The sequence below is a fragment of the Ricinus communis genome, chromosome 5 (genome assembly GCF_019578655.1).
Source record: "Ricinus communis isolate WT05 ecotype wild-type chromosome 5, ASM1957865v1, whole genome shotgun sequence".
Taxonomy (NCBI): Eukaryota; Viridiplantae; Streptophyta; class Magnoliopsida; order Malpighiales; family Euphorbiaceae; genus Ricinus; species Ricinus communis.
Window position 1 is genome coordinate 11149336 of NC_063260.1, and position 14765 is coordinate 11164100.

The 14765-nt window shown below is 29.7% G+C and overlaps 2 protein-coding genes and 1 non-coding gene across 5 annotated transcripts; 2 read left to right on the forward strand and 1 right to left on the reverse strand.

Moving 5' to 3' along the window:
* Window positions 1-1713: 1713 nt before the first annotated feature.
* LOC112536203 (protein KNATM) lies at window positions 1714-2866 on the forward strand. Its single transcript, XM_048373556.1, has 3 exons — window positions 1714-2070; window positions 2443-2541; window positions 2685-2866. The coding sequence occupies exons 1-3, from the start codon at window positions 1888-1890 to the stop codon at window positions 2853-2855; spliced, it is 453 nt and encodes a 150-aa protein (XP_048229513.1). The 5' UTR covers window positions 1714-1887; the 3' UTR covers window positions 2856-2866.
* A 223-nt stretch (window positions 2867-3089) lies between these two features.
* On the reverse strand, window positions 3090-4810 carry LOC8272283 (caffeoyl-CoA O-methyltransferase). 3 transcript variants are annotated; one of them, XM_002527476.4, is made up of 5 exons: window positions 4653-4810; window positions 4167-4252; window positions 3904-4048; window positions 3647-3778; window positions 3090-3507 (listed from the first exon to the last, which is right to left on the reverse strand). In XM_002527476.4, exons 1-5 carry the CDS (start codon window positions 4701-4703, stop codon window positions 3217-3219), a joined length of 705 nt encoding a protein of 234 aa, XP_002527522.1. In that variant the 5' UTR covers window positions 4704-4810; the 3' UTR covers window positions 3090-3216. The 3 variants fall into 3 exon arrangements, with proteins under 3 accessions (XP_002527522.1, XP_015579883.1, XP_025014624.1); XM_015724397.3 differs by having other exon boundaries at window positions 3090-3510; XM_025158856.2 differs by having other exon boundaries at window positions 3904-4045; window positions 4160-4256; window positions 4634-4806.
* Window positions 4811-12188: 7378 nt separating this feature from the next.
* Window positions 12189-12295, forward strand: LOC112536204. The gene has a single exon (XR_003080255.1). It is a non-coding gene; the product is annotated as a small nucleolar RNA R71 (small nucleolar RNA).
* Window positions 12296-14765: the final 2470 nt, after the last annotated feature.

A 14765-nucleotide genomic window follows, 5' to 3' on the forward strand; every position in this document is an offset into this window, starting at 1 on the left:
TAATTTTAAAAGAGCCTCATACAAAATATGAATTTAAAATAGAATATTTAATGAATTATTTTAAGCAAACAACTCCACGATATATATAGACTTCTAGATTTTATTAGGAAGATTATTTGGATATTTTTTTTTCTGTTAGTGAGCATAATTGTCAGTTAAGTATTTATCAAATAATTTAGTAAGTGTGATTATTATTAGTTTAAATATTTATCAAACAACTAATAAATAAAATATAACGATTATGACATGAATTTGGTGGTTTAATTTGAGACAAATCGTAATATATGATAATTTCATTTAAAAAAAATTATTCTCTAGATAAAAAAATTATTCATGTTGTGAGATAAAAAAATTTAAAACTGGTATGAATTTAAAACAACAATGAAATAAAGTCTATTATTTTGCATTATATGGAAAATAATATTTAAAGTAAATAGAAAAGAATGAAAAAAATAATAAAAGTAAAATGATTAAATTTATTTTTTAATAATTAAATAATAGCCTGTGAAAATCAATAAAAATTTACCAATGTCTATAAAAATATTTTTATGTAAAGTCTGTAAAAGTTATTTATTAAATCATAAACTCTGTAAAAGTCATTAAAAATTCAAAATTTTTTTAAAAGTAATTCATTTAAAAGAAATCTATAAATATTTTTAAAATTTTTAATTAAATACACAATTTTAAAAATGGATGAAAAAAGAAAAATATATCAATATCTATAATTATTTTAACCTTTTATCTCTAGAATTTGATTTAAATTATTATACATCTTTCTTTTACTCTCTCCACTTTTTCTTCAATTTGGAGAGAAATATATTAGGAAAAGTACATATTATTTTCCTTGCTCTCTTTGTTTTCCATCCACTTCTTAACGTGAGAAAAATCAAATTCAATCTTACTTCTTCTTTTATTTTCTCACTTTCCAAGCAAACAAAGAGTTAGCGAGGAGAATGAGACTTGTTCTTGCACTTTCTCTATGCTTAGCCTTTAGCTGGAATTTCTTTTGTGGAACTTTGCTTTGGTCTTCTAACATTGTTTTATTTTCTTTCTCTTATTATTAATAATAGTTTTCTTTCTCTCTAAACATTGTTGTATTGTTGGATAAATGAAATAAGAGTGTGAATCATAATTATTTAATATTAAATAATTGAAATATATTTAATTATTTAAATTTAATAAATATATATTAATTATTTTTTATTTAAAATAAATTTCGTTTAAATTAAATAAAAAATTTCTAATATATGTATAATTCTTTTATTATATGTATAAAATATTAACAACATATGTCATTCACTAAAGGCGAGATAAAATAAAAATAATCTAGATAGTAATCGTACTTAAAAATTCTCTAGTTAGCTAATCTTTATTATTTTATAAATTTAATAAATTTTCTACTAAAATATTTAAAAAAAAAATTAAAAATAAAAATTATCTAAGGTAAAACAGAACTTGGGATCTCAGAAAATAGTTAAAATGTCTACGTCAAAAGAAAAAGACAGATAATTTCTAAATACCCTTACTACATAACGGAAAGAAATAGTTACCATATTACTGTTCACTGGTCATTTGGCCTCCTTTGCTTTAAAACCAAAAAGAAAAAAAGAAAAGGAAAAGTACTAATGGAAGCAAAAACGATCAACTGCATGCCATCCATTAATCGAGGAATGGGAAAAAGGAAACCCTTGATTAGTTCCTTTGGGGCAGAAAAAAGAGGAAGCAGACAAAGGTTGGGATTCTTCTCTGATATCCAAAATCCTCTGGGTCAGGCATGAAATATATAGAGAGATATTCTACTTCTAAAAAAATTATGCAACTATACTTGTCACCAAATCTAGCTTATATATAAATACCCATTACCATTTTCTAGTATTTTGGACATAGATGGAAGCAGAGGGAGAGATAGTGATGGAGGTTAAAAGTACTGAGAACGAAAAACACTGTAAAAATGGTAGCTCGAGGGCTGCAAAGGAAGAAGAAGAAGAAGAAGAAAAAGAGATACAGAAGAGAATATTAGGGCATCCTTTGTATTCCCTTTTAGTTGAGACACATATCGACTGCCTCAAGGTATATTTAATGTTGCACGTTTTATTCCTTCACAATTGTTTTTACTTTCATTTAATTTGCTTCCTTTCTTTTTCTTCTTCGCACGATCGTGCGTGTATAAGAACTAATGGGACGTTATCCAATTAGTTAGATAAAAGAAATCCATTATAAGCTAAAGTAGAAATTTAGTCCAGCTGGAGTTTTACAGAAAGATAAGAAATATGTTTTATTTTTATGGTATAAAATCCAATCAAATTTCTTGAATTAACAGACATGTTAACAAAGTAGATGCAAATATGGCCAAAATGCTGATACAGACCAGATCAGCGGATAGGGAGACAAGAACATAGGAACACTTCTTCTCTCTTTATGCTAATATAAAACTGATGACAGGTGGGCTTAGGTGAAATCGCAAATGTTGATCCGAAACAACAAGCAAACGTAGAACCTCAAAGTCCCAAAAAAGGATCTTCCGACCTCAGTCTCTTCATGGTATAAGGCTGTTCCTTTACTTCTCCAGCTTCAACTCTGCTTAAATTCCAGTAATAAAATTCTAAAGCAAAAACAGAAGAATAAAAAATTATGCACTAGCAATTGCAGTCTTCTTTTTCTCTTTTATTTACCTTTTCCTGTAGGATTGTATGGCATTTGGCTCAAAACTTTTTATCTTTTTGGGCAAGCAGGAAGCATATTGCGTTGCCTTGAACAAGCTCAAAGAGGCGATGGAGGAATCATTGCAAGAGACGGCAAAATTTATTAAGGCCATGCATAATCAATTAGCGGAGATCAATGACAAGGATCAGTGAAAAAATCCAAATCCCAACTCTACATAGCTATTGAGTAATTAAGAAAGAAAACGAGGATTAATTATGCCTCACAGGAACCTAAACTAACTAATTTGCATCTCTACTGCTAGCTCTAAACTACCTCATCAAGGCTCTCAAAGTCTTTTGTTTATCACCAGTCAAGTAATGAAGTCCACACTTGCTGGTAACTCCCCTAGTGTTTTAATAAATGATAAAAAGGCATCAGAAAGCAAGTTAACTGCAAATTAATGGGATATGTTACTAATAACAAAGCCAAATTCACAAAGCAAGCTACTGATCATACAACTTACATTTACAAACACAGTTTTTGGAACTTTTTCAGTCCAAAACGGATGAACTCTCAATAAAGACGCCTGCATAAAGTGATACCATCCCCAACAGAAACTTGTGAGATCTCGATGCGAGGATCATTAGCTAAAAACTTATTGATTTCCAGTATAGCTTTTCTTGAATGCCTCATATGCTCTGGCACTGCATTTTCTTCTTGCGCAACAAAACCAAACCATAAGGTATTATCATACGCTATAATTCCTCCAACCTTAACAAGTTTCAGCAATTGCTCATGGTAGTGTTTGTAGTTTGGCTTGTCAGCATCCACAAATGCAAAATCATATTCCTCCCTGGGCTTATCCTGCTTTACATATATCACCACTTAATGCAAGGTCAAACAGAAAACTTCTAAATGTCAATACAGTCGGCGAATGCAGGGTCAGAAGACCCCACAACCTGAAGCAAATCACAACTACTTCAAAATAGAGCATGAAACTTACATTACTCAATAATTCACTTAGTACCGACTTGGCCTCTGATTTGATGAAATTGATTTTGTGCTCTACGCCTGATTTCCGGATGAATGGTAATCCAACTTCAAAAGCTTCTTTATCTATGTCTATTGCTGTTACCTGTTTAATACAAAAGCTAATCCTCTAATGATTCTAATTAACGAATACTTTCTTGTAATAAATGTGAACAATATACATATATATGTGTGTGTGTGTATATATATATGAAGAGACTGAGCGCAGACCTGGCCATCATCAGGCAAAGCAAGCGCTGTGGCAAGGAGAGAATAGCCTGTAAAAACACCAATTTCCAATGTCCTCCTGGCGTTCATGATCTTCACAAGCATTGCTATGAATAGCCCTTCATCTACTGGCACAGACATGATGCTCCTGCATTTCAACGGTTTATTAATCTAACTACTTATTATTATTTCCTTTTTCCTAAAAAAAATATAAGAAAATAACAAAATCAAACACTGGACTAAAATAACAAGCATATACTAGTTACCTGCTGCCATACTTCTCCACTGTAGTTTCCCGTAAATTCTTGAGTTCTTCATGCTCTCTAGGATATATACTAGTTTCATAGATGTACTGCCACAAAACTTTCAGACTTTTAATGTATTTTAAGAAATATAGAATCCATATCAAAGAGAATCTGTGCATCGAATTGTTTAATGCCTTAAATTATGTACTAAAATGATATATATATATATATACAATCGACCATTTTGAATTTCATAGTTAATAAACTAATAATACTATCAATTATTAAATTTTTAAAAAACTAATTTCATTTCTCATCTGCAGGTTGAAATGTGAAAAATTTTAAATTTTTTCTTTTAAAAAAACTCTTGTTTCATATTTAATACTTTCTTTCTACATAAATGTTTGAAAAATTTAAGAATCTCAAAAACTTTGACAAACCGCTATTTTAACATATAAACCAACCGCTGAATATTAAAATTAAAAGGGTAGAGAGTTCTATACAAACCTTTTCAAGAGCATGGCTCTGGAGGATCCCTTTCGGAGGAAGTGGGTTCATACCTAAAACTCAAAAACCTCTACTTTGGAGAAAATTAAAGTTTTGCAGAGCAACTGTTTGATGAAGAATCTATTTTCTCCAGAGTGAGGGGTTTTAATAACGCCAACAAAATTCCAACAGCACGTGTCATGAGTATATAAAATATAATGACAACAAGAGCTGATAAAGCCGTGATATTTTCTCTTTTGTTTTCTTGTTTGTCTAATGGGAAAGCCATGGCATTGTCTGCGTCACTGGATGTTAGTGGACAACGAAGAGGAGTATTTGGAAAAAGATAATAGTATGCGTCATTTACCCTGTTCGTTAGTTTCTTAATGCATTAATTCTAAATATCGTAGAACTGATTAATATGGTAATTAGAATTGTTTGAAGCGACTATACAAATGTCTGTATAAGACACTAAAGTTAAGATCTACGTAAAATTTAAGAATAATATACTTCAACACGCAAATCATATCGTGTTGCTTTGATTAAAAAGAAAAAGCATATCGTGTTGCAAAGTTCAAATAATATTAAAAGAATTCTTTTTCACCAGCTGCAGCCATTTTCATCAATCTTTTTCTTCTTTTATTTGCAAAAAGCTAATTCAGAAAAAATAAAAAATCGAATACCTATCTAAGTGTGAATTAAATAAATCAATGAGTATAGAATTAGTTTAGATTCAATCTAAAAAATTTATTGAGTCAGACCGATTTTAATACTATATTAAAAATTAAATTAATTTGATTAATAATAAGAATTAAAAAATAATAAAATTAAATTTGAATTTAGTTAAAAGCAAAATAACTACAAGTAGCGAGTTAATTGATTCAACTTTTTCGGTGAGTGATATGAAGACTTGTTCATGGGCTTGGGTACCCGCCCGGCCTGCCCAGGCCCGTATTCTTCGGATCGGGCTTGGACAAAATTTATTATGTACAAGTCTGGTCCGATGTCTAGTTTAGTTAGATAAAAAATATGTCATACTTAGTACTCGAACCTATGACCTTCAATTTATAATTAAATGCCTTATTACACTTAATTAGTTATTATTTATGTTTATAGTTTTGTTGTTATTAATAATATATGTATTTTTAGATAAGTTTATTATTTATATATTGATTTAGCTTACTAGTTATTTTTATTTATATAAAATATTTATTAATTTAAATATTTTTTGTTTTGTAGGAAATGTGAATTTGCCTTGAAGGAATTTTCATCCATATTGTTGTTCTTTTATTTCAGTTTTTGGAATTTTATTTAGATGGTTAAAAATATTAATCGATTTTTGTATCTTTATTATCATGATGAACATGATTATTGGGTTTAAATTTTGAATATTTGTGTTGAATTGTCGGCCAGGCCCGACTCAAGCCTGCCCAGACCCGGCCAAGGAACATAGGTTTAATAGTTGGCCAGGCCGGGCCGGACTTTTTAAAAAATTTCAAGCTCATGCTTGGATAGAGAGATATTAAAAAATCTTCGGGCTCGGGCTTATTGAAAAAGTCAGACTCGGCCCGAGCCTGCCCAAGCCTGGCCCATGAATAGGTCTAGTGATATGGGATCAATAGTAGATTTTCTTCTAAATCTTTTTGTCAAGACATAGGAACAAAGTTCAAAAGCCCAACCCTAAGAGGATGGGAGCTGTGGTATTCCTTTATATTGTAATTGTTTTCCAAACTTGAATTGGTTCGATACTTATTTTACAGTTCATATTTCAAGAGTGATATATTATAAAGATATACAATTATAAAGCTATTTATTTTTCAATTTTATTTATACAAATATATAATAATAATAATTGAATTTAGAATTAATGATCAAGCATTCACTGAATTTGTACTGCGTAATTACTATATAATTTTAATTATAAATAACAATATAAAATATAAAAAAATTATTAGAATTTATATTCTTTATAATTATTTACACATTAATTTTTTTATATAAACTCTTTCTCTCTTTATATATATATATATATATATATATATATATATATATATATATATATATATATATATTTATTATTCATTAATTTTTATTAAAATTATTTACATGCATTAGAATATTTGTTAATTAGTTTTTGCTCTTTTTTTTAAAGACTTGGCTCATTCACGTACAAACAAGAAGCAAAACCATTAATTCTTTTTCTCATCTCCGCTCAATTCTATATCAGATTCAACGTTCACCTTCTGATATTCTTCACTAGAAACATATCTGTGTGTTTCTTTTTTCTTTAGATTGCAAATCGGCTGCTTACCTTTTGCTTAGGTGATTATTAAAGCGTTTTCTTTGAATAGTAACTGTAACTGAAGAGGAGGAAGAAAAGAACAAGGTCCGTACAAATATAAAACACAAATCCATTATTGCTACTGCCGGCATCTTCAACTTGATGTGTCTTTCTTAGTACTTGCAAGTGCACGAACCGTTCTTATAGTAAGGGTAAGTTCACCACGAGGTCAATCTCTCAAGGAACTATGAGGCCACTTATTATAAAGACTAATTATCAACACAAAACAATAAAAGTAAATCTAAACACTCTAAATCAGTATGTTGAGAGGGTAACATTCATAAAGTAAAATAACTAAACAATAAATAGAGATGCAATGCAAATGTAAATGCTTATGACCTAAAACTATATGCTAAAAGTAGTATTTAATCTAGCCATTTACTTAGTAATCTCCTTGTTTTACTTTAAGCCTAGATCTAATGAATGAGATGGTGATGTGCCTTTTTCTCTAAGTCACTCAAGCTAATGATGCAACCTAGGTTTCTTATACTAACATAGATTAAAGTAAAGATGATGTTTCTAATACTTTTAAACCTAAAGATTTTCATAACAATTACTATTGCTAAATTAATATGATGGTTAACTAACAATAATAACTGAAACTAATAAAGATATGAAGGTAAAGAAATCATTCATTAAATAAATAAATAACAAGGTTCATACAAAAGTAAAAAGACTAAACTAATCACTTACGAAAATAGCCTAACATATTTAACCCAATGATCATGGTATTAAATAAAAATACATAAAAGGGTAAAAACTCCCTATAGATCAAGAATTTCTTCAAGTAGGAAGAAGATTGGTCCTCAGTCTCCACTTCTTGAAAAGCTCCTTAGATCCTAAAAAGAGTAATGAAAACTAAAACTATATGTTTATGGAAAACTGTAGAGAATTATGGAGAGAATAATGGTGGCAAGTGTAGAGAGTAGTTAGAAGAAAACTCCCCCTCTTCTTCCTTCTTCCTCCTCCTCCCTTTTTTTTCTTTAGGGTTTTTCAAAGATTTATATAGAGGAGAGTCCTCCTCTAAATAAATCTCTCTAGAGATGAGTATATTAATATAAGTCTATCTAATAGATAAGACTTTAAGTATCTTAATCTCCACCAAATACTATATCATAAATAACTCTTAATATAAATCCTAATAATTATACAAAATGACTAAAATATCCCTTGGGCCTTATAATTAGCAGTCTATGCGTCTTAATCTTGGGCCTTGACACGAATATGTCCCATTAAGCTTCTTTTAGCTCCATATTTTCCTATTTTTGCTAATATTCCTGAAAATAGACAATTAAGTTTAAGTGAGGCAAAACCACATATTTTCACCATTTTATATGTAGAAATATATCATTAAAGCTTTAAAATACCCTTAAATATCTACATAATTTGGACCGATCAAATACCCCTAAATTTAAATTTTTACTTGTCCTCAAGTAAATAGCAACTGAGAATTAACTTTTGCGAAAATCATGAAAAACATCCCTACTCAGCTTAAAGATATTATTCAAAAGAATCTCACTAATGCAAAGATCATGTCAACCCAAGAAAATTTGAGTCATAATAATTTTCTTTAAAAATATAAACTCAATCATTGTTAATCAAAAGACTCAAGCATCCAATCCTTCACACCTGTTTCACAACAAATAGTTTAACTCATCTTCAAAGGATACAACTATGATGCATAATCCAAATTATCATAACCTTATTCAAAAAGAAAAAACCTTCATTAAAAAACAAGAGATTAAAAGGCATTTATTACTTGCTTTTGAAGCTCTTATACTTTTTCTTTTCTTTATACCCCTTGGATTTTAATTTTTGATACTTGGGGTACTTCTTTCTTTCTTGAGATATTATGCCTTTTTATGCAAATACAAACATGGGTAATGAATGCACCTAGTTACTCAACAAAACATACATCAAGATGCTTTGCATACTCATAATCTTAATTGCCTTTTTACGCGAAAATCGACATTGGTCATGAAGATCCCTGGTTACTAAGCAACTAAAATTAGCGGAGTAGAGTTATTAAACTTAGAGCTTTAAACTTGCCCATATCATATCTCACAAACTTAGGCAAGCCAATTTAATAACAAGAAAATGATAATCTAAATCATACACTTCTAATCATACCCATGCTGAATGTTGCTAAACTATTCATCATGTCCATATACAAAAGTTGAACACTTGATCATTTAAGTGCAAATAACTCATGAGTTCATATTTATACATGTTAAAAACTAACTCAAGAGTTCAAGAATCTTAATATAATAGCATTCTTTTATCGACTCTTATATAGAACAATAAGAAAAAGCTGAGTGGAAAATTTTAAAATTTTGCAAAAGATTAAACAAAGTTGCTAATTCTCATATGGCATGACATAAAAAATTTAATCGAAGTAATATTCTATTTCCATTCCTCCCCCACACTTAAATTTGACATTGTCCTCAATGTCATTATATATATAAAAATAAAGAACAAAAAGAGAGAAAAAATATAGAATACTCCCCTGGAATTTTGCAATGCATAGTAAGCCATGAACTTGAATTCCAATCTCCACCATCCAAACCTTTGAAGCACACTTGAACACACATCATTGATAATTATAAAAGAAATAAAGAAATAAAAAATTAAAAAAAATAATAAAGAATTAAAAATAATAAATTATCCTAAACATACTAGAAAGACTAAATCCTAAGATAATTAAAAGTTAGGTCCTAATAAATAAATATAAATTCTAGAATAAAATTTAAAATAAAGTCCTAAATCAATGATATGACTATTTATGTGGAGGAGATGAATATATATTTAATTTTAAAAAAGGGTATTTTAACTAAAAATAATTCATAATCAATCCCAATTCTTGGATTTAATTATTTTAATTTTTGCTGTCGTTAAGCTATGGGCTGCCCGCTCGTTGGCCAGCGTGCCTATGTTTGCAGGCCTCGCTGTCATGTGGCCCTGGTTGCCCGCGAGGTCGCGGCTTCGGCGGCGACATAATGGCTCTCGAGGAGCATCCGTGACCCGCCGCGGGCCCGTTGTCTCGCCTCACGGCCCGTGTCGTCTTTCTTTAGTTCTTTATGGCCCGTGTGAAAATTCGCTCGTAACGTGGCTCGCTCAATTTTTTTTCGAGCTTTAATTGCTTCTCATGGAGACATATTGCCTTTTGGGGATCAAATACAATCCTACAAGATAGACATAAAATAAATAAAAAATAGAAAAATAATAAATAAATAAATAAATAAAATAATAAAAAAAATAAAAAAAAAAAGAAAAAAAAGAAAAAAATACCTTAAATGCATAAAAATAAAAATACAATTGATAAGTTTATTGTCTATAGCTAAACATTCCTGATTATGCTCATGGTGGGCGTTCATCTGCACACTCCACCTCTTTGTCATAAGCCATTCCTTTCAAGTATGGCTTCGTACTTTTAATGCAAACATCGAAAGTGTTAGGAAAGCTCTTGTCAATTAGAATGGAATATCATTATATAATTGTTCATAAATAAGAGAATCTAAATAATTATATGAACACTTATCGATAGTAGATTTAGGAGATAAAGTTAGAGAATCAAACACTTTAAGTTCCACAGTTTCTCCTAAAACTGTCATGGTAAGTTTTCCATCATGCACATCAATCACAGTTCTAGTAGTTGCCATGAAAAGTCTACCAAGGAGTATAGTTTGCTCTTTATCCCTTATTGGTGTGTTTTCCATGTCAAGCACTACAAAATCAATAGGAATTATTAACTTACCTACTTATACTAGCAAGTCTTCGACTATACCTCTAGGATATTTTATCGATCTATCAGCAAATTGTAGAGACATAGTAGTAGGCTTCAACTCTCTCAAGCCAAGTTGTTCACAAATCGAATAAGGCATCAAGTTGATGCTTGCTCCCAAATCTAACATGGCTTTTGTATGCTTTTTATTACCTATTGTAATATCAATGATGAAGCTACCAAGATCCTTCATCTTAAAGGGCAATTGATGTTGAAGCATTACACTTGCTATTTGTACTTTTTCGTTGTCCGCATATCGTCTTTTGTTGGTGTTCAACTCTTTAAAGAATTTTGCATAAGCTGGTTTATTCCTAATAACATCCAATAAAGCTAAGTTAGTATTAATTTTATAGAGCATCTCAATATTTTCAAAAAAAATTATCCTTTTTGCTCTCTTTTGGTTGGTTTAGAAAAGGAATAGGTAGTCTATAAGGCTGAGCTGTCTTATGAAATTCAGGTCCAGAAAATGCTTCATTTTCTTTCTTTTCAAGCCTAAGATTAGACTTTATTTTTTCTTCCTTTTGCATGCTCTCCTTATTGATTTAAACTAATCCATCATTTTTAGGTGTACCTACATAAGAAGAAGAATTCCTTTCAGTTTCCATAGCAATATTATCGACAACCTTACATTTTCTAATAGTAGTAATGGAATTGGCTTGTTCAGGTTGATTTGATAGTTTCTCTTTATTGAGCTCTTCAATAATTTGTTCCATTTGAGCTTCTAAACATTTTAGTGAAGCCTCAATGGAATCTGTCTTTTTCTCATTCCTCTTCATCCTATCATGAGAAGCCATCATAAATGATTGAAGTGTTTCTTCCAAACTTGGCTTCTTTTGTTCATTAGATCAAAAAGTTTGTTCTTGATCTTGAAAGAAAGGATTGGAGTCCCTTTGGAATTGAGAATATTGGTCTTGGTAATGAGGTTGATTTTAATTTCTCAATAATTGTGGTGCGTTTTGGTCATTGTATTTCCAAGAAAAATTTGGATGGTTTCTCCAACCTGTATTATATGTGTTGGAATAAGGGTCATTCATAGGATGCATAGGTTGGTAAGAATCCATCAAATTTGTTTGGTCATACATATTTCCTCTGTAATTATCAAAAGATGAACAAACATTAGCACTATGACCATAAATACCACAAATACCACATACCTCATTATTTGGTGAGTTTTTTTGTTGAAGTAAGCATCTTAACTTGCTTAGTCAATTCAACCGATTGCATTATCATCTCACTACTAGCTACTACTTCATTTACTTCTACTCTCTTTGTCCTCACAATCTTTTGTTGAGAATTGGCTCCTAACATCTCAAAGATGTCATAAACCTCATCAGGTGTCCTTTCTAACATAGCACCCCTAGCTGCATTATCAAGCATACATTGATATTGGTGTGTCAACCCATCATAAAATGATTGGTTAGTTATTGGAAGTGGGAATCTATGGTGTGCGCATTGTAATAAAAGTGATTTGAAGCGATCCATGCTTCATGAAAAGATTCAGCATTCTTTTGATAAAAATTAAAAATTTCACCTCTTAATTCTTTGGTTTTTTGTTGTGAGTAAAATCTACTCATAAACTTTTGATAAATTTTATTCCAATTTCTCAAAGAATTTGGAGGCAAGGTCATTAACCAAGCCTTTGCTCTTTCTTTCAATGAATAAGGGAAACACCTCATTTTTAGTTGATCCTCATTAAGTCCAGATAATGGAAAAGTATGAACTATGGCATAAAATTCTCTAATGAATGTTAATGCATCCTCACTAGACATACCATAAAATGAAGGAAGTATATTAAAATGAATGCTCTTAAGTTCATAATTCCTAGATGTATCACCTAGAACTATGCATGAAGTAGCGTTACCAATTGTAGGCAGTGCATAATCTTTCATTGCCATTCATCTTTCAACTCCTATTTCTCTTGGTGGGTTTGCCATGATATCAACTTCTTCTTTTGATTCTTCTTCTAGTTGTTTCCTACTAAGCATACAAAACAAAAGAAAATTTCATATTAAAAGAAAAACTTAAAAATAAAATTTACAGACAAAATAAAAACACATAAACAAAACAAATCAGAAAACACAAAACAAACAAACAAAACAAAAACACATAAACAAAATAAATCACAAAACATAAAACAAACTAACAAACACAAGACACTTTTGATAATCAATCAATATAATAAATTTGGACAAAGTTCCCCGGCAACGGCGCCAAAAACTTGATGTGTCTTTTTTAGTACTCGCAAGTGCACGAACCGTTCCTCTAGTAAGGGTAAGTTAACCACGAGGTCGATCTCTCAAGGAACTATGAGGCCACTTATTAAACACTAATTATCAACACAAAATAATAAAAGTAAATCTAAACACTCTAAATCAGTATGTTGAGAAGGTAACATTCATAAAGTAAAATAACTAAACAATAAATAAATATGCAATGCAAATGCTTATGATCTAAAACTATATTCTAAAAATAGTATTTAATCTAGCCATTTACTTAGTAATCTCCTTGTTTTACTTTAAGCCTAGATCTAATGAATGGGATGGTGATGTGCCTTTTTCCATAAGTCACTCAAGCTAATGATGCAACCTAGGTTTCTTATACCAACATAGATTAAAGTAAAGATGATGTTTCTAATACTTTTAAACTTAAAGATTTTCATAACAATTACTATTGCTAAATTAATATGATGGTTAACTAACAATAATAACTGAAACTAATAATGATATGAAGATAAATAAATCATTTATTAAATAAATAAATAACAAGGTTCATACAAAAGTAAAAAGACTAAACTAAACACTTATGAAAACTAGTCTAACATATTTAACCCAATGATCATAGTATTAAATAGAAAGACATAAAAAGGTAAAAATTCCCTCTAGATCAAGAATTTCTTCAAGTAGGAAGAAGATTGGTCCTCAGTCTCCACTTCTTGAAAAGCTCCTTAGATCCTAAAAAGAGTAATGAAAACTAAAACTATATGTTTATGGAAAACTGTAGAGAATTATGGAGAGAATAATGGTGGCAGGTGTAGATAGTATGTAGGAGAAAACTCCCCTCCTTCTTCCTTCTTCCTCCTCCTTCTTTTTTTCTTCTTTAGGGTTTTTCAGAGATTTATATAGAGGAGAGTCCTCCTTTAAATAAATCTTTCTAGAGATGAGTATATTAATATAAGTCTATCTAATAAATAAGACTTTAAGTATCTTAATCTCCACCAAATACTATCTCATAAATAACTCATAATATAAATCCTAATAATTATACAAAATGACTAAAATATCCCTTGGGCCTTATAATTAGCAGTCTATGCGTCTTAATCTTGGTTCTTGACACGAATATGTCCCATTAAGCTTCTTTTAGCTCCATATTTTCCTCTTTTTGCTAATATTCCTGAAAATAGACAATTAAGCTTAAGTGAGGCAAAACCACATATTTTCACCATTTTATATATAGAAATATATCATTAAAATTTTAAAATACCTTTAAATATCTATACATAATTTGGACCGATCAAATGAGATATTATAATCATGAAAGATATACAATTATAAAGCTATTTATTTTTTAATTTTATTTATACAAATATGTAATAATAATTGAATTTAGAATTAGTGACCAAGCATTCATTGAATTGTGTACTGCGTAATTACTATATAATTTTAATTATAAATAACAATATAAAATATAAAAAAATTAATTGAATTTATATTCCTTATAATTATTTACACATATTACTTTTTTTATATAAACTCTTTCTCTCTCTTTATATATATATATAAATAAATATTTATTATTCATTAATTTTTTATTAAAATTCTTTACACATATTAAAATGTTTGTTAATTAGTTTTTGCTCTTTTTTTAAAGACTTGGTTCATTCATGTACAAACAAGAAGCAAAACCATTAATCCTTTTTCTCATCTCTACTCAATTCTATATTAGATTCAACGTTCACCTTCTGATATTCTTCAGTAGAAACATATCTTTGTGTTTCTTTTTTCTTTAGATTGCA